Source organism: Chiloscyllium plagiosum, unplaced genomic scaffold (assembly GCF_037043375.1).
Source record: "Chiloscyllium plagiosum isolate Xiang-an unplaced genomic scaffold, Cpla_swu_hap1 HiC_scaffold_18, whole genome shotgun sequence".
In the NCBI taxonomy this organism is placed as follows: Eukaryota; Metazoa; Chordata; class Chondrichthyes; order Orectolobiformes; family Hemiscylliidae; genus Chiloscyllium; species Chiloscyllium plagiosum.
The window spans coordinates 836,083-856,587 of NW_028270156.1; the positions used below are offsets into that span (position 1 = coordinate 836,083).

General features: G+C 48.1%; 1 protein-coding gene across 7 annotated transcripts in view; it reads left to right on the forward strand.

Moving 5' to 3' along the window:
• Window positions 1–20,505, forward strand: part of LOC122557603 (SH3 and multiple ankyrin repeat domains protein 2-like) — a 1,564,835-nt gene that overhangs the window by 259,639 nt on the left and 1,284,691 nt on the right. For all 7 annotated transcript variants that reach the window (XM_087996234.1, XM_087996235.1, XM_087996236.1 and 4 more), the window contains 3 exons: window positions 13,966–14,169; window positions 17,379–17,450; window positions 20,286–20,394. In XM_087996234.1, coding sequence (XP_087852360.1) covers window positions 13,966–14,169; window positions 17,379–17,450; window positions 20,286–20,394 — 385 coding nt within the window. The remainder of the gene's footprint in view (window positions 1–13,965; window positions 14,170–17,378; window positions 17,451–20,285; window positions 20,395–20,505) is intronic.

A 20,505-nucleotide genomic window follows, 5' to 3' on the forward strand; every position in this document is an offset into this window, starting at 1 on the left:
GTGGCTCAGCGGTTAGCACTGCTGCCTCACAGCGCCAGGGACCCAGGTTCGATTCCAGCCTCGGGTGACTGTCTGTGTGAAGTTTGCACATTCTCCCCGTGTCTGTGTGGGTTTCCTTCGGGTGCTCCGGTTTCCTTCCACAGTCCAAAAATATGCAGGTTAGGTGAATTGGCCATGCTAAATTGCCCATAATGTTAGGTGCTTTAATCAGAGGGAAATGGGTCTGGGTTACTCTTCGGAGGGTCAGTGCAGACTTGTTGGGCCAAAGGGCCTGTTTCCACACTTTAGGGAATCTAGTCTAATCTCAGCTCAGACAATGCATTAAAGGTGTGAGGTCAGTGTCTGTCTGTATCCCAATCTTGAGTCAAAATGGTTCTATTTCCAATGTGGAATTTACAAAATATTACATGGATTGACTGCCGGCAGGTTCTGTATTATTTGCGAAAAGTAGAATATAACTGCAAATACAATTCTGCAAATACAATTTCGCCCCGTAGACTTGTATGTGCGTGCGTGAGAGAGAGAGAGAGAGATAGAGAGAGAAAGTGTGTGCATGTCAGTGTGGGCGTGTGAGTGTGAGTGCACGTGAGAGCATGTGTGTTTGTCTGTGAGAGAGCTTGGTAAAGTCTGTGTGTGGGTGTGATGGAATATAAGTGTGTGTGTGTGTGTGTGTGTGTGTAGTGTCGTGGGGTCACCTGTAGTGTGACATGAACCCAAGGTCCCAGTTGTGGCCATTCCTATGGATACTGAAGGTGACTTTAAAGAAATTCTGGGATTCACATATTAATTAACTAAAAACTGCATTCTAAAAGATGAAAGACTTAAAAATCCAGGATTGTTCAATATATCACTGCATGACACAGTAATTTTTTTCCTATAAATTCTGTGTCTGACGATCTACTCCACAACCACCTGCTGAAGGAGCGTTGCTCCGAAAGCTTGTGCTTCCAAATAAACCTGTTGGACTCTAACCTGGTGTTGTGTGATTTTTAACTTTGTCCACCCCAGTCCAACACCAACATCTCCAAATCATGACATGGATAGAGAATTGGCTCATGGGCAGGAAACAGTGAATGGGGTTAAGGGGCTCTTTATCAGGTTAGTGACCCATGTCCAGTGTGGTTCCATAGGAATCACTGCTGAAACAACGTTTATTAATGCCTTGTAGCCAAATTTACAGAATTACCAAAATAGGTGGAAAGGCAGGTTGTGAGAGGGATACAAATGATTTACAGAGAGATATTGATGGATTAAGTAAGTGGGCAAAAAGTTGGCAAGTGGAATATAATGTGGGAAAGGGTGTAGTTGTTACTTTTGAAAGGGAAAACAAAACAACAGTGTATTATTTAAATGGAGAAAAACAGCAGAAAGCTGCAAGACAAAGGAGTTTGGGGAACTTGTGCACAAAATACAGAAAGCTATCACACTGGACAGCAGGTATTCAGGAAGGGGAATGGAATGTTGATCCTTATTTCAAGGAAGTTGGAGTATAAGAGGAGGAAAGTCTTACTGCAACTGGATAAGGGGCTGGGGAGATCATATCTGGAGCACTGTGAGCTGTTTTGGTCCTCTTATTTAAGTAAAGCTATCGATTCATTGGAGGCAGTTCAGAGAAGATTCATTCAGATGAACCCTGGCATGGAGGGACTGTCTTCTGAGCAAAGACTGAACAGGTTGGGACTCGACTCACTGGAGTTTAGCGCATGACAGGTGATCTCATTGAAACGTATTGGATGTTTAAGGGGCTTGACAAGGCCAATGCTGAGAAGACATTTCCAATCATGGGAAAGACTGGGACCAGAGGGCACAGTCTCAGGATAAAGGGGCATCAATTTAAGACTGAGGAATGTCTGTCTTTGGATCTTCTTGCCATGGAGAGTTTGTGAGCAGAGTCCTGTGTATTTAAAGCTGAGATAGATTCTTGATAATAGAAAGTGAGGACTGCAGATACTGGAGATCAGAGTCATGAGTGTGGTGCTAGAAAAAGCACAGCTGGTCAGGCAGCATCCGAGGAGCAGGAGAATCGAAGTTTCGGGCAAAAGCCCTTCAAGAATTTCTGATGAAGGGCTTTTGCCTGAAACACTGATTCTCCTGCTCCTTGGATGCTGCCTGACCAGCTGTGCTTTTCCAGCACCACTCTCTCAAAATAGATTCCACCTCCTACTGCTGCCCCCTTGACCGTGACCTCCCCTCCCATCACCAAACCATCATCTTCCAGACCATCCACAACCTCATCACCTCTGGGGATCTCCCACCAACGGCCTCCAACCTCATTGTCTGCGAACCCTGCACCGCCCAAATCTATCTCCTACCCAAAATTCACAAACCTGACTGTCCCGGCTGACCCATTGCCTCAGCCTGCTCCTGCCCCACCGAACTCATCTCTGCATACCTCGACACGGTCCTGTCCATTTGTTCCAGGATCTCCCCACATATGTTCGGGACACCATCCACGCCCTCCACGTCTTCCACAACTTTTGTTTCCCCGGCCCCTAACATCTTATTTTCACCATGGACATCCCTGTACACATCCATCCGCCATGATGAAGGACTCCACACCATCCATTTCTTCCTCTCCTGTCGACCCGACCAGTACCCCTCCATCGTCACACTCATTCGATTGGCTGAACTGGTCCTCACCCTCAAACATTTCTCCTTTGAACCCTCCTACTTCCTCCAGACCAAAGGGGTAGCCATGGGCACCCACATGGGCCCCAGCTATAGGTGTCTCTTTGTCGGTTAGTGGAACAATCCATCTTCTACATTTACACCGGCACCACTCCCACCTTTTCCTCCGCTTCATTGATAACTGCATCGGTGCTACCTTTTGCTCCCACGAAGAGGTTGAACAGTTCATCAACTTCACTAACACCTTCCACCCTGACCTCAAGTTCACCTGGACCATCTTAAACCCCTCTCTCCCCTTCCTGGACCTTTCCATCTCCATTTCCGGAGGCCAGCTCAACACTGGCATCTTTTACAAACCCACCAACTCCCATGGCTACCTGGACTACACCTCCTCCCACCCTGCCTCCTGTAAAAATGCTATCCCTTATTCCCAAAGCCTCCGCCTCCTCCGCATCTGCTCCCACGAGGACCAGTTCCACCATAGAACATCCCAGATGGCCTCCTTCTTTAAAGACCGCAATTTCTCCTCCCAAGTGGTCGACAATGACCACCAGTGCATCTCCTCCACTTCCCATATCTCTGCCTTTGAGCCCCACCCCTCCAATCACAACAAGGACAGAATCCCCCTGGTCCTCACCGTCCACCCCACCAACCTCTGGATACATCGCATTATCCACTGCATTTCCGCCACCTACAAACAGACCCCACCACCAGGTATATATTTTCCTCCCCAGCCCTATCCGCATTCCAGAAAGATCATTCCCTCCGCAACTCCCTTGTTAGGTCCACGCCCCCTAACAACTCACTCACCCCTCCCAGCACCTACCCCTGCTACCGCAGGAAGTGCAAAACCTGCGCCCACACCTCCCACCTCACCTCCGTCCAAAGGATCCTTCCGCATCCAACAGAGTTTTACCTGCATTTCCATGCACGTTATCTCCTGTGTCCGTTGCTCTCGATGTGGTCTCCTCTACATTGGGGAGACAGGACACCAACTTCAGGTAACATGTCTGGGATACCTGCACCAACCAACCCCACCACCCTGTGGCTAAACACTTTAACTCCCCCTCCCACTCTGCCAAGGACATACAGGTGCTGGGCCTCCTCCATCGCCAAACCCAAAGCACCCAAAGCCTGGAGGAAGAACGTCTCATCTTCCACCTTGGGACCCTCCAACCACATGGGATCAATGTGGATTTCACCAGTTTCCTCATCTCCCCTCCCCCCACCTTATCCCAGATCCAACCTTCCAACTCGGCACCACCCTCATGAACTATTCTTCCTTTCCACCTCTCCACTCTACCCTCCTCTCCAACCTATTACCATCACCCCCCACCTTCATCTACCTATTGCATTCTCAACTACCTTCCCCCTAGTCCCACCCCCCTCCCATTTACCTCTCAGCCCCCTGGGCCACAAGCCTCATTCCTGATGAAGGGCTCTTGCTCGAAATGTGAATTCTCCTGCTCCTCGGATGCTGCCTGACGTACTGTGCTTTTCCAACCCCACACTCTCGACTCTGATCACCAGCATCTCCAGCATCCTCACTTTCTTCTGGATTCTTGATCAGTCAGGGAATCGAGGATTACAGGGAAAGGCCAGGCAAACAGTTTTGAGGAATGTTGGATCAGCCGTTTGAATGGTGGAACAGGCTCAAGGGGCTGGATGAGGCTCAAATGGCAGGTGATGGCCTACTGTTGTTATCGCTCGACTATTAATCCAGAAACCCAGAATAATGGGGACCTGGGTTTGAATCCCACCACAGCAGATGATGGAATTTGAATTCAACAACAAAATAAATTTGGAATTAAGGGTCGACTGATGACCATGAAACCATTGTCAACTGTTGGAAAAACCCAGCTGGTTCACTGATGTCCTTCAGGGAGGGAGATCTGCCATCAATACCTGGTCTGGCCTACACATAACTCCAGAGCCACAGCAATGTGGTTGACTCTCACCTGCCCTCTGAAATGGCCTCGCAAGCCTCTCAGTTATATCCATCGCTAGAAAGTCACAACAAAGAAATGAAACTGGATGGACCACCTGGCATCGACCTTGGAACTGGAGAAGACAACGCCAAAAACACAAATAGCCCTGTCCACCATGCAAAGTCCTCCTTATCAACATCTGGGGACTAGTACCAAAATTGTGAGAGCTGTCTCACAGACTAGTCAAGCAACACCCTGACATAGTCATTCTTATGGAATCATACCTTATAGATAACACCCTAGACACCTCCCAGCCCAACTGCTTGTTCTGTGTTGCTGTGGAGTCCATGGACCATGTATATATTGGGTGTGGGTGTTTGCACTCCCTTTTTGATTTTCTCAAAAACCTCCTCCTCTGTGTTTGGTTGCACTTCAGTCCCACGCTCCTGATCTTCAGGCACCCGGTACGGAGGGGGGAGGGTACATCTGAGGACCACCTCATGGGTCTGCTCCTGGGCCTGGCCAAACTGGCCATAAACAGGCCCAAAAGCATTTTACTCAGACGTGAGGAATAAGAGAATGATCAGGGAGAAGGTAGGGCCAATCAGGGATAGTGTAGGGAACTTTTACGTGGAGTCTGAGCAGATAGAGGAAGCCCTAAATGAGTTTTTTGCTTCAGTTTTCACCAAGGAAAGGGACCTTGTTGTGAATGAGAACTTTGAGGAGCTGGGATAGAGGCTTGAACAGATCAAGATTGATGAAGTTGATGTGCTGGATATTTTGGAAAACATTAAGATTGATAAGTCCCCAGGGTCAGACCAGATTTATCTTAGGCTGCTCCGGGAAGCGAGAAAGGAGGTTGCTAAGCCGCTGGTGAGGATATTTGCCTCCTCACTCTCCACAGGAGTCGTACCGGAGGATTGGAAGGAGGTGAATGTTGTTCCTCTTTTTAAGAAGGGTAATATGGAAATCCCTGGCAATTACAGACCAGTCAGTCTTACGTCTGTGGTCAGCGAAGTTTTGGAAAGAATTCTGAGGGATAGGATTTATGGCAATTTGGCAAAGCATAGTGTGTTTAAATAGACAATAGACAATAGGTGCAGGAGTAGGTCATTCTGCCCTTCGAGTCTGCACCACCATTCAAAATGATCATGGCTGATCATCCTTAATCAGTATCCTGTTCCTGCCTTATCTCCATAACCCTTGATTCCACAATCCTTGAGAGCTCTATCCAGCTCTTTCTTAAATGATTCCAGAGACTGGACCTCCACTGCCCTCTGGGGCAGAGCCTCAGCATGGCTTTAAAGACAGTCAGCATGGCTTTGTGAGGGGCAGGTCATGCCTCACAAATCTTATTGAGTTCTTTGAGGAGGTGACGAGACAGGTTGACGAAGGTCGAGCAGTGGATGTGGTATATATGGACTTCAGCAAGAAATTTGATAAGGTTCCCCATAATAGGCTCATTCATAAAGTCAGGAAGTATGGGATACAGGGAGATTTGGCTATCTGGATTCAGAATTGATTGGCTGACAGAAGGCAGAGAGTGGTTGTAGATGGAAAGTATTCTGCCTGGAGGTCAGTGGTGAGTGGGGTCCCGCAGGGCTCTGTTCTTGGGGCCTCAGCTCTTTGTAGTTTTTATAAATGACTTGGATGAGGAGGTTGAGGGGTGGGTTAGTAAATTTGCATATGACCAAAAGGTTGGAGGTGCCGTCGATAGTATAGAGGGCTACTGCAGGCTGCAGCGCAACATAGACAGGATGCAGAGCTGGGCTGAGAAATGGCAGATGGAGTTCAACCTGGATAAATGTGAAGTGATGCATTTTGGAAGGTTGAACCCGAATGCTGAATATAGGATTAAAGACAGGATTCTTGGCAGCGTGGAGGAACAGAGGGATCTGGGTGTGCAAGTACATAGATCCCTTAAAGTTGCCATCCAAGAGGATAGAGTTGTTAAGAAAGCATATGGTGTTTTGGCTTTCATTAACAGGGGGATCGAGTTTAAGAGCTGTGAAGTTTTGCTCCAGCTCTACAAGTCCCTGGTGAGACCACACTTGGAATATTGTGTCCAGTTCTGGTCGCCCTATTATAAGAAAGATACAGAGGCTTTGGACAGGGTGCAAAGAAGGTTTACCAGGCTGCTGCCTGGACTGGAGGGCTTGCCCTATGAAGAAAGGTTGAATAAGCTCGGACTTTTCTCTCTGGGGAGAAGGAGGAAGAGAGGAGACCTGATCGAGGTGTACAAAATAATGAGAGGAATAGATAGAGTCAATAGCCAGAGACTTTTCCCCAGGGCAGGATTGACTGGTACGAGGAGTTTGAAGATATTAGGAGGAAGGTATAAAGGAGATGTCAGAGGTAGGTTCTTTACGCAGAGAGTTGTGAATGCATGGAATGCGTTGCCAGCTGTGGTGGTGGAAGCAGAGTCATTAGGGACATTTAAGCGACTGCTGGACATGCACATGGATAGCAGTGAGTTGAGGGGTGTGTAGGTTAAGATACTATATTTTACATTTGGATTAAATCTCAGCACAACATCGTGGGCCAAAGGGCCTGTTCTGCGCTGTACTTTTCTATGTTCTATGTTCAGACAGCGGGCTGCGGAAGGGGTCGTTAGGTCCGACTGCCTGCCCCTTTTCCCTGGTTACGATAGAGCCCGGGTGTCTCCACCAACACCCTGGAATTGTTCAGGGAGAGGTGGGCGCCACAGGGAGTGGAGTGCATTATTTCCCCGTCCAACTCTATTTTGATTTAATTCCTGCCCTCCCCTTCACTGTTTATTCACACAGTATTGCCCTTTGATGTGAAGGGCACTGCTTGTCAATGGTCACTTGGGTGTTTCCTTCCTTCCTGGTGGTGGGAATGTAATAAAGACTTGTACACCTTGTGTCTTTCACTGTGTTTCACACCTGCGCACACACCTGCGCTGGGGAAAATATAAGCAGAGAAAAAAATGAACAGGAGTGTCAGACATCCTGTTCACTCTGAGAGCTGACTCTGTGGGAGCTGGATCAGTGACAAGGATCCTCCAAAGTAAAGGGTGACTTGGTGACAGGATACCGGCCTCAGTGGACTTATTTCAACACCCACCCTTACACACATCATAAAAAACAAAACAAAAATAAAAAACACCAGACCCCACCATTGCCATCCCTGGATGTGTCCTGTACCACCAGCAGGACAGACCCAGCAGAATTAATGGCACAGTGGGATACAGTCAGGAGGGAGTTGCCCTGGGAGCCCTTGACATTGACTCTAGACTCCATGAAGTCTCATGGTTTCAGGTTAAACATGGGCAAGAAACCTCTTACTGGTTACACGTACTGTCCTCCTTTGGCTGCTTGATCGTTACTACACCGTGCTGACCAACACTTGGAGGAAACACTGAGGATGGCAAGGATACAAAATGTCCTCTGGGTGGGGATTTCAATGTCCACCACTGGTAGCAGCATTCCTGATTGAGCTGGTCGGGTCCTAAAGGACGTAACTGCTAGACTGGGTCTGCGGCAGGTGGTGATGGAACCAACAAGAAGAAAATAACTTACAGACCTCATCCTTACTAATCTGCCATCTGCAGAAGCGTCTGTCCATGACTGTATCAGTAAAAGCGACTGTCACACTGTCCCTATGGAGACGAAGTCCCGCCTTCACATTGAGAATACCCTCTGTTGTGTTGTGTCGCACTATCACCGTGTTAATTGGGACAGATTTCGAACTGATCTAGCAGCTCAAGACCAGACATCCATGAGGCACTTGAGGCATCAAATGCAGCAGAATTATACTCCAGCAAGTCTGCTGCTGTTAATTGTCCACCACCATTCACGACTGGGTGTGGAAGGACTGCAGAGCTTAGATCTGATCCGTTGGCTGCGGGATCACTTAGCTGTGCCTATCACTTGTTGGTTATGCTGTTTGGCATGCAGGTTTGGTCCTGTTTGGTAGCTTCACCAGGTTGACACTCCACGTTTAGGTATACCTGATGCTGTTCCTGGCATGTCCCCTGCACTCTCCATTGAACCAGGGCTAATCCTCTGGCTTGATGGTAATGGTTCAATGGAGAGTGCAGGAGTGCATGCCGAGAGCAGCACCAGGCAGACCTAAAAATGTGGTGTCAACCTGATGAAGCTACCAAACCAGACTCCAATTAAACAACTCACTGGAGGAGGAGGCTCCACAAAAACCCCATCCTCAGTGGTGAAGGAGCCAAGCACATCAGGGCAAAAGACACGGCTGATACATTTGCAACAATCTTTAGCCAGAAGTGTCGAGAGGATGATCCAGCATCACAGATCCCAGTCTCCAGCCAATTCGATTCACTCTGCGTGATATCAAGAAACAGCTGGAGACACTGGATACTGCAAAGGCAATGGGCCCTGACAACGTTCCAGCAATAGTACTGAAGACTTGTGCTCCAGAACTTGCCGCTCCCCTAGTCAAGCTGTTCCAGTGCAGTTATAACACTGGCATCTACCCGACAATGTGGAGAATTGCCCAGGTATGTCCTGTACACAAAAACGAGAACAAATCCAACCCAATCAATTACCGCCCAATCAGTCTCCTCTCGATCCTCACTTAAATGATAGAAGGTGTCAGTGACAGCGCTATCAAGCAGCACCTGCTCAGCAATAACCTGCTCAGTGACGCCTAGTTTGGGTTCTGCCAGGGCCACTCAGCTCCTGACCTCATTACAGCCTTGGGTCAAACACGGACAAAAGAGCTGAATTCTAGAGGGGAGGGGAGAGGGACAGCCATTGACATCAAGGCTGCATTCGACTGAGTGTGGCATCAAGGAGCCCTGACTAAACTGGAATCAATGGGTATCTGGAGGCAAACACTCCGCTGGTTAGAGTCATACTTAGCACACAGGAAGATGATTGTGGCTGTGGAGTTCCATCATCTCAGCTCCAGGACATCTCTGCAGGAGTCCCTCAGAGTAGTGTCCTCGGCTCAACCATCTTCAGCTGCTTCATCAATGACCTTCCCTCTGTTATAAGATCAGAAGTGGGGATGTTCACCGATGATTGCACAATGTTCAGCACCATGTGTGACTCCTCAGATACTGAAGCAGTCCATGCTCAAATACAACAAGATCTGGACAATATCCAGGCTTAGGCAAGTAACATTCACGCCACACAAATGCCGGACAATGACCATCACCACTGCTCCTTGATATTTAATGGTATTACCATCATTGAATCCTCCTATTGTTAACAACCTTGGGGTTACCATTGACCAGAATCTCAACGGACTCACCACATAAACACAGTGGCTACAACAGCAGGTCAGAGACTAAGGATACTGCAGCGAGTAACTCACCTCCTGGCACACCAAAGCCTGTCCACCATCTACAAGGCACAATCAGGTGTGTGATGGAATACTCCCCACTTACCTGGATGTGTGCAGCTCCAACAACACTCAAAAAGCTTAACACCATCCGGGACAAAGCAACCCGCTTGATTGGCACCACATCTACAAACATTCAATCCCTCCACCACCATCACTCAGTAGCAGCAGTGTGTACTATATACAAGGTGCACTGACAAAATTCACCAAAGATTCTTAGACAGCACCTTCCAAACCCACGACCACTTCCATCTAGAAGGAACCAGGGCAGCAAGTACTTGGGAGCACCACCACCTGCAAGTTCCCCTTCAAGCCACTGACCACCCTGACTTGGAAATATACCGCCGTTCCTTCACAGTCATTGGGTCAAAATCCTGGAATTCCCTCCGTATCGGAATTGTGGGTCAACCCACAGCAAGTGGATTGCAACAATTCAAGAAGGCAGCTCACCACCACCTTCTCAAGGGCAAGTCGGGATGGGCTATCAATGATGGCCAACCAGCAATGCCCAAGTCCCACAAATGAATTTAATAATGGCCTGTTCCTGCTTCTTCTGGTCTTTCGGCAATTTCTGTATCTCCCTGCTTGCATCACAAACAAACACCTCATATTCCATATCCCTTTATTTCTGTGCACTTGCTGCAACATTCATGGGCTGAGTGTCCTTGGGCATAAATCACAAAAAGTTGGTTTGCAGGTGCAGCTGGTAATAAAGAAGATAAATGGAATATTCTCCTTCATTACTAGAGGGTTGGAGTTTAAATATAGGAAGGTTATGTTGCAGCTGGACAAGGTGCTGGTGAGGCCACACCTGGAGTACTGTGTGCAGTTTTGGTCTCCTTCCTTGAGAAAGGATGTACTGGCACTGGAGGGGGTGCACAGGAGGTTCACTGGGTTGATTCTGGAGTTGAGGGGGTTGGTTTATGAGGAGAGACTGAGTAGACTGGGATTATACTCATAATTTAGAAGATATGGTGGGGTGGGTGTATCTTACAGAAACACATAAAATTATGAAGGGAATAGATAAGCATGGAGAAAGGTGAGGACTGCAGATGCTGGAGACCAGAGTTGAAAAATGTGGCTGTGCTCCAATGTTCAGACTGATTTTATTTCTAAAAAGGGGATTTACAGAATCTTTCATGGATCCATGCAGTTTTTGAGCAAAATAAAATGTAATTCTGCAAGTATAAATTTACCCCACCAACTTTGTGTGTGAGCGTGTGTGTGTGTGTGGAGGTGGGTGTGTGTGTTGGGGGGTATGAGTGTCTGTCAGAGAATGTGTATGTGAGTGTGAGTGTAAAGGGTTAAAAGTCTGAGAGGATGCGTGTGTGGATGTGTATGTGTCAGCGTATGTGAGAGATCTTGTGTATGAGAGAGGATCAATGTGTGTGTGCATATAGTGCAGTGGGGTCACCTGTAGTGTGACATGAACCCAAGTTCCTGTTTGAGACCATCCCTATGGGTACTGAACTTGACTATCAGCCTCTGCTCGGCCACTCTGTGATGTTGCCTGTCCTGAAGTCCGCCTGGGAGGATGATCACTTGAAGCTCCGAGATCGAATGTCCCAGACCGCCGAAGTGTTCTCCAACTGGGAGGGAACCCTCCTGTCTGTTGATTGTTGTGCGGTGCCCGTTCATCCGTTGCCATAGCCTCTGCTCGGTCTCGCCAATGTACCATGTCTCAGGGCATCCTTCCCTGCAGCGTATAAGATAGACAACATTGATATTTTCATACTTGTGTTCTTCATTGCCTCTCTATCTGTCTAATTTTTCTTTCCTGCTTCAGTATTCACAGAATCAGAGAATCCCTATGGCTCATTTTTCACACAGAGGGTGGTACGTGTATGGAATGAGCTGCCAGAGGATGTGGTGGAGGCTGGTACAATTGCAACATTTAAGAAGCATTTGGATGGGTATATGAATAGGAAGGGTTTGGAGGGAGCAGGTGGGACTAGATTGGGTTGGGATATCTGGTCGGCATGGACGGATTGGACCGAAGGGTCTGTTTCTGTGCTGTACATCTCTATGGCTCTAAGTCCACACTGACCCTCCGAAGAATAACCCACCCAGACCCATTCCCCTACCCTATTACCCTACATTTACCCATGAGTAATGGACCTAACCTACAAATCCCTGAACACTGTGGGCAATTTAGCATGGCCAATCCACCTAAACTGCATGCCTGTAGTTTGTGGGAGGAAACCAGAGCAATCGGTGGAAACCCCCACAGACACGGGGAGAATGTGCAAACTCCATATAGACAGTCGCCTGAGGCTGGAATCCCAGGCCCCTGGCGCTGAGGGGCAGCAGTGCTAACCACTGAGCCACCTATTACATTTCTTCATTACATTTACCCAACTTTCTGATAGTATACGTGAACTTGTTCAATCAGGTTCCTATGGGAAAAATTTGCATTGAGCAGTCATGTGGTCTGTTGTCCGATTGAATAATTATGCATTTTCGTGAAGGTCTGATACATAGCCTGACACTCAGCTAGGTTTTCTTGTATTATTGTTCAGCAGCAATGAATTTATACACTGTCTCAATTTTCTTGTTAAAGTTATTGTAGCTGCAAACCTGAATTGTTTGCATTTTATAAATTGTTCAGAAGCTTGTGATTTACTTAGGAATTGGTACGTGAAAGAGTAACTAAATCAGAAATGTTGTTACAAGTTGCTTTTTCTTTTATGTTTTGAACACTAACCTGCTAAACCCATTCAGCAACAAAGATGTGGCTGCTGGGTATGGGATGGGTTTTGATTCCGCAGAACAGGGATTAGGATTCCTGCCCTCAATTAAACTGCTTTGGGTATTCAGAGGTCTCAAATTACAGAGGCTGAGTGAGTATAGCAATCAGCAGTCCGTCCATTATTACTAATTAGCAAACTATTAGATTTGTTAAAGATCCAATTACTGTAATTGCTCTCTGTAATGTTCAGGCACTTTCCATGAAAAGGTTTGGGAGTGTTTTCCAGCAGCTGTGATGAGAGTCAGTGCTGCTGGGACTGTGGTTGACTGGACGATCAGATTCTCCAGGTGGCAGCAGGAATGTTGGTATATTTCTTAAATCCGTTGTTTCATCTTTATTGACCCTTTAATGAAACATTTTCTGGGAAAAGATGGACCTTTTACTTGTAGCAATGACTGACTCGGTGTCGGCAGCATCACCCTGTTTGGGAGGCTCTGGGCCACAGTGTTAATTGTGCACAACACCCCCCACCCACAACACACCCTGACCCAGAACACCCCCCACCCACAACACACCCTGACCCAGAACACCCCCGACCCACAACACACCCTGACCCAGAACACTCCCCACCCCACAACACCCACCCACCCAGAAGACTCCCTGACCCAGAACACCCCCCCACCCACAACAACCCCCACCCACACCATCCCTGACCCACAACACCCCCCGACCCACAACACCCCCCACCCACAACACCCCTGACCCACGACACTCCCTGACCCACAACACCCTCCACCCACAACACCCCGGCCCTTGACACCCCGTCCCTACAACACCCCCCATCCACAACACCCTGACTCCACACTCCCCCCGACCCCCGACCACCGACCCCCTGACTCAGTGCCAATTGTGCACCGTGCCCGGCCCCAGTTCCTCTGATTGTCTACTCTCTCTCCACGTGGGGGTGTTGGGAGATGTTGTCTGAAACATGTTTGAGATTGAGCTGAGACAGAGGGAGCCAGGGGACCATTCAGTTTCAGTTCCACTTCCTTATCGCCCCATGCACCTTCTCATCAACCAATCCTGATCAGTTTATTACTTTTCTAATTAAATGGAATTCCAGAAGTTTTACAAACGTTTCACAACTTGGATGCCATGAGGTTGTCTGTTTATTAGTAGCAGAATTAATTATTGATACCTGAACCAGTTAAACACCACTCCTACAGCGTCAGCTTCTGGGATTTCCTGTAATATTTTGAGGGTGTGGTGACTGTGATTTTCAGTAAAAGGACACATTTTGATGAAGTTAAATGTATCAAATTCATCGCACGGGTTGCTCGGTGGCTGTTTGGTACCATTTACCTTCACTATGTTTTGCAGAAATGTATGCGCTTTAACCCTGATGCCACGGTGTGGGTTGCTAAACAACGGATCCTGTGCACCTTGAACTACAGTCTGAAGGATGTGTTGAATTATGGGCTGTTCCAACCAGCGAGCAATGGAAGGGACGGTAAATTTTTGGACGAGGAGCGGCTGCTCAAAGAATATCCTCAGTCCAACAACAAAGGAGTTCCCTCTCTGGAGGTAAGCAGCAACAAAGCTCCAAGTTTCTGGTCTGATGGATTCCCAATGACCCAATAGACACAGTTAAAAATCACACAACACCAGGTTATAGTCCCACCTTCTCCTTCATCAGGTGGTTGTGGAGAATTGGGAAGGAGCGTCGCTCCGAAAGCTAGTGCTTCCAAATAAACCTGTTGGACTATAACCTGGTGTTGTGTGATTTTTAACTTTTTACACCCCAGTCCAACACCTGTATCTCCTAATCATGACGACCAGTAGACACAGTCATTCCAGTTACTGATGTGACCACTCTGATCATTTACGGAATTAAAACATTGACCAATCAAAAGAGAGTACACAGCCAATGACTTAACTTTGTTGTAATGCATGAAACACAGCAATAAATTCATGCACAGCAAGATCCCACAAATAGCAACAAGGTATATGGCCAGATAATCCATGGTGTTTGAAGTGGGATAGTTGTTGACTACGATAAGAATGTCCTCTGGTCATCTTAAAAGAGTGAAGTGTGAGTTTTTATTGAGCCATGATTTAATCTCTCATCTGAAAGTCAGCACCTCATACAATGCACCCACAGTGCTGCACTCAACTGCCAGTCCAGATCAAATCAATGGCGGACGTCCCCACTTCCGCCCCCCCCCCCCCCCCCGTGACCCTCAGCCCCCACTCCCCCATGACACTCCCAGCCCCCACTCCCCCTGTGACACTCCCAGCCCCCAAACCCCCGTGATCCTTCCAGCCCCCACTCTCCCCGTGACCCTCCCAGCCCCCACTCCCCCATGACACGCCCATCCCCCCTCCCCCTTGACCCTCCCAGCCCCCACTCCCTCCGTGACCCTCCCAGCCCCCACTCCCTCCCATGACCCACCCAGCCCCCACTCCCCCCGTGACCATCCCTGCCCCCATTCCCCCGACCATCCCTAACCCCACGCCCCCTGCCCCTCCCTGCCCCCACTCCCCCCGTGACCTTCCCTGCCCCCATTCTCCCCGACCCTCCTTGCCCCCACTCTCTCCCGTGACCCTCCCAGCCCCCTCTCCCCCCGTGGCCCACCCAGCCTCCACTCCCCCCCGTGACCCACCCAGCCTCCACTCCCCCCGTGACCCACCCAGCCCCCACACCCCCATGACCCTCCCTGCCCCCATTCTCCCCCGACCATCCCTAACCCCACTCCCCCTGACCCTCCCTGCCCCATTCCTCCCGACCCTCCCAGCCCCCACTCTCTCCGTGACCCTCCCAGCCCCCACTCCCCCCGTGACCCTCCCAGCCCCCACTCCCCCCGTGACCCTCCCAGCCCCCACTCCCTCTGTGACCCTCCCAGCCCCCACTCCCTCTGTGACCCTCCCAGCCCCCACTCCCTCTGTGACCCTCCCAGCCCCCACTCCCTCCCGTGACCCACCCAGCCCCCACTCCCTCTCGTGACCCACCCAGCCCCCATTCTCCCTGTGGCCCACCCAGCCCCCACTCCCCTGTGACCCACCCAGCCCCCACTCCCCCCGTGACCCTCTCTGCCCCCATTCTCCCCCGACCATCCCTAACCCCACTCCCCCCCACTCTCCCTGCCCCCACTCCCCCCGTGACCCTCCCTGCCCCCATTCCCCCCGACCATCCCTAACCCCACTCCCCCTGACCCTCCCTGCCACATTCCCCCCGACCCGCCTTGCCCCCACTCTCCCCCGTGACCCTCCCTGCCCACTCTCCCCCGTGACCCTCCCTGCCCCCACTCTCCCTGTGACCCTCCCTGCCCCCACTCCCCCCGTGACCCTCCCTGCCCCCACTTCCCCCGTGACCCTCCCAGCCTCCACTCCCCTCAGGGCCAGTTGACATGGTGTAAATGGACTTCAGTAAAGTCTTTGATAAGGTTCCACATGGTAGGCTGTTGGATAAAATGCAGAGGAATGGGACTGAGGGTGATTTAGCAATTTGGATTAGAAACTGGCTTTCTGTAAGATGGTAGTTGATGGAAAATATTCAGCCTGGATTCCAGTTACTAGTGGTGTGCCACAAGGATCTGTTTTGGGACCACTGCTGTTTGTCACTTTTATAAATGATTCTGGATTAGTGGTGCTGGAAGAGCACAGCAGTTCAGGCAGCATCCAAGGAGCTTCCTGATGAAGGGCCGAAACGTCACTTTCGAAGCTCCTTGGATGCTGCCTGACCTGCTGTGCTCTTCCAGCACCACTAATCCAGAATCTGGTTTCCAGCATCTGCAGTCATTGTTTTTACCCACTTTTATAAATGACACAGGTGGATGGATGAGTAAACTTGCAGATGACACTAAAGTCGGTGGAGTAGTGGACAGTGTGGAAGAATGTTATAGGTTGCAGGGGGACTTGGATAAACTGCAGAATTGGGTGTGGAATGCCCTACCTACCAATGTAGTTAACTCAGCCACACTAGAGAGATTTAAACAATCCTTGGATAAGCACATGGATGATGATGGGATAGTGTAGGGGGATGAGCTGAGAATAGTTCACAGATCGACGCAACATTGAGGGCCGAAGGGCCTGTTCTGTACTGTATTGTTCTATGTTCTACCTTTTATCATGTTAGAATATCACAAAGTGCTTTATAACCAATAAAGTTTAGTTATTGTTGTAATGTAAGGAATACATATTAATAACATCTGTACATAGTTGGCCTATTATTTAATCTTAGTTATTTTCCATTATGGATTAAAGGAATGGAAAGGTTAAGAAATATATGTGAAGGTTCAGCATATTTACTAACTTACAGGTGGATTATAACTGGATCTGTGCAGTAGACTGGTTGCTAGTTGCGGAACAAACACCGCATGTGGGACACTGTCCATAGTTGGCTGATTCCCTGCCAGCTCAGCTCTCTGAACAAACCCATTTACTCTGTACTGGAGTTTTGTTTGGCTGTAGGCTCGAGTCTCTCCTCATAAGAGCTCACTCCCTTCAAAAACCCTACAGCCTTTAGATCAGCTTTAACCTTTAATCTCCTGAAGGATGGCTATTCTCCTAAAGTTGTTCAGTCTGTGTCCAGCGCAAGAAGTGTTTGGTTCCCAAAAATGGGACTTAAAACCACCAACCTTACATTGATGTTTCTAACATCGACATTTTGTAACTCATTTTCTCTTCATTCAGCAAGGTTTTATTTAACTCAAGGTAAGTCACGTGATTTTGTTATTTTTGAAAAGCATTACTGGGAATAAACTGGGTGAAAATGTTTCTGTTTCTGTTTCCAGTTTTGCTACAAGAAGCGGGTTTACAAACAAGCTAACATCGATGAGAAACAAGTTTCAAAACTCCACACAAAGGTGCGCATCCTTTTACAATCCCAGCATCTTTTGAAATGGAATATTTATAAAGGTACAATCACCGTAGTCTCACCGTAGGGCTGCTTTCTCATTGGCGAGAGATAACTGGTGCTGGTTTAACCTGAGGGTCACCGTGCCTCAGGCAAAGGGAGAGGCTGGGACAGCGAATCCTTCATGGTAATCTCAGCCAGTGCAGGAATTAAACCCATTCTGTTGGCATTACTCTGCATCACAAACCAGCTATCCAACCAACTGAGCTAACCGACCCATTAGAGAGATTAATAGTAATAATTTTTTTGCCTAATTTACTGCTTTGTTTCCTATTAAGTTCTTATTTTTAAATTATTATTTGCGTTTCAGTTCAAAGGAATATTAAATGATCTCAATAAAAATGTAATTTCTATCTGGTAGCTGCAATACCACATCTCATTGACACAAGATTCTGAGGGAGTTTGACAGAGTGATTACTGAGAGGATGGTTCCCTTCATGGGAATCCATATCAAAAGGCAAAGACTGAAAAGGAGTCTCCCATTAAGATGGAGCTGAGGAGGAACCCTTTAAAACTGAGATGAGGAGGAATTTCTTCAACCCCAGAGGGTGGTGACTCTGTGGAACTCATTGCCACAGAGGGCTGTGGAGGCCAAGTCATTGAGCCTATTTAAGACAGAGATAGATAAGTTCTTGATTGATAAGGGGATCAAAGGGTACGGGAGAAGGCAGGAGAGTGGAATTGAGAAAGATCAGCCATGACTGAATTGCAGAACAGACTTGATGGGCTGAGTGGCCTAATTCTGTTCTGATATCTTATATTCTTATGATCTGTATTTCATCTCCCTCGTGTGCAGGAGATCACACTGTAAGCAGTGAATACAGAGTACAGTGCAGGTAAATTACTGCTTCATCTGGAAGGTGTTTTTGGGCCGTTGAATAGTGAGGAGGGAGGAAGTAAATGGACAGGTGTTTACCTTCTGCGATTGCGTCTTCCTGTGCCACGTGCGTCTGTGTCTGTGGGGCACTGATGTTATTAAAACGAGACAAGTTAGCACGTTGCTGAAGGCTGAGGAAGTGTGTGATTAGCTCCCTGGCAGACCATGAATATGATCACCAGGTAAAGTGAAACTAGATTTCCAACATCACATTCCTAGTGTCTGCTGAAAGCCTCTGACTGTAGAGTTAGTTAGTGAGCTTCTTGTTACACTGAGCAAATCAGAGCAAACAACCCCCTGCTGATCATTCCTTTCTGTGTCATAGAACATAGAACATAGAACAATACAGCACAGAACAGGCCCTTCGGCCCACGATGTTGTGCCCAACATTTGTCCTAGCTTAAGCACCCATCCATGTAACTAACCAATTGCCGCTTAAAGGTCACCAAAGATTCTGACTCTACCACTCCCACAGGCAGCACATTCCATGCCCCCACCACTCTCTGGGTAAAGAACCCACCCCTGACATCTCCCCTATACCTTCCACCCTTCACCTTAAATTTATGTCCCCTTGTAACACTCTGTTGTACCCGGGGAAAAAGTTTCTGACTGTCTACTCTATCTATTCCTCTGATCATCTTATAAACCTCTATCAAGTCACCCCTCATCCTTCGCCGTTCCAACGAGAAAAGGCCTAGCACTCTCAACCTATCCTCGTACGACCTATTCTCCATTCCAGGCAACATTCTGGTAAATCTTCTCTGCACCCTCTCCAAAGCTTCCACATCTTTCCTAATGTGAGGCGACCAGAACTGCACACAGTACTCCAAATGTGGCCTAACCAAAGTCCTGTACAGTTGCAACATCACTTCACGACTCTTGAATTCAATCCCTCTGCTAATGAACACTAATACACCATAGGCCTTCTTACAAGCTCTATCCACCTGAGTGGCAACTTTCAAAGATCTATGAACATAGACCCCAAGATCCCTCTGTTCCTCCACCTCACTAAGAACCCTACCGTTAACCCTGTATTCCGCATTCTTATTTGTCTTTCCAAAATGGACAACCTCACACTTGGCAGGGTTGAACTCCATCTGCCACTCCTCAGCCCAGCTCTGCATCATATCTAAGTCCCTTTGCTGCCGACAACAGCCCTCCTCACTATCCACAACTCCACCAATCTTCGTATCATCTGCAAATTTACTGACCCACCCTTCGACTCCCTCATCCAAGTCATTAATAAAAATTACGAACAGCAGAGGACCCAGAACTGATCCCTGCGGAACTCCATTTGTAACTGGGCTCCAGGCTGAATATTTACCATCTACCACTACTCTCTGACTTCGACCGGTTAGCCAGTTTTCTATCCAATTGTCCAAATTTCCCTCTATCCCATGCCTCCTGACTTTCCGCATAAGCCTACCATGGGGAACCTTATCAAATGCCTTACTAAAATCCATGTATACTACATCCATTGCTCTACCCTCATCCACATGCTTGGTCACCTCCTCAAAGAATTCAATCAGACTTGTAAGGAAAGACCTACCCTTCACAAATCCGTGCTGGCTGTCCCTAATCAAGCAGTGTCTTTCCAGATACTCATAAATCCTATCCCTCAGTACCCTTTCCATTACTTTACCTACCACCGAAGTAAGACTAACTGGCCTGTAATTCCCGGGGTTATCCCTATTCCCTTTTTTGAACAGGTAATGAGGCAGACGCAGTGAGGAAGGGCTGAGATTGTTTGATAATATATTCACTAAGTGCTTCAGGTCTAAAGCAGCTGCTCCTAAGTGACTGTGATAATGAACATTACTTGGTTTCAGTTGTAAACCTTGCTGAGGTTGAGAAGTTGGTGATGTTGCCCAAGGTACTTTTTAAACAATTGTGTTGTGTTTCATTCAGGCTAACCTTCGAAAATTTATGGATTACGTTCAACATCGGGCGCTTGAGAAAATTGTTAAGATGCTGGATCGAGGTCTTGATCCTAACTATTATGACTCGGAGAGTGGCGGTATGTTGATGAACCAGCTACCTCAGGGTTTTTATTTGCTTTGATTCAGCTTTTGAGAATGTTTGGAATTATTAAGATGATTAATCATGTCAGTGAAGTCAGTCAATACAT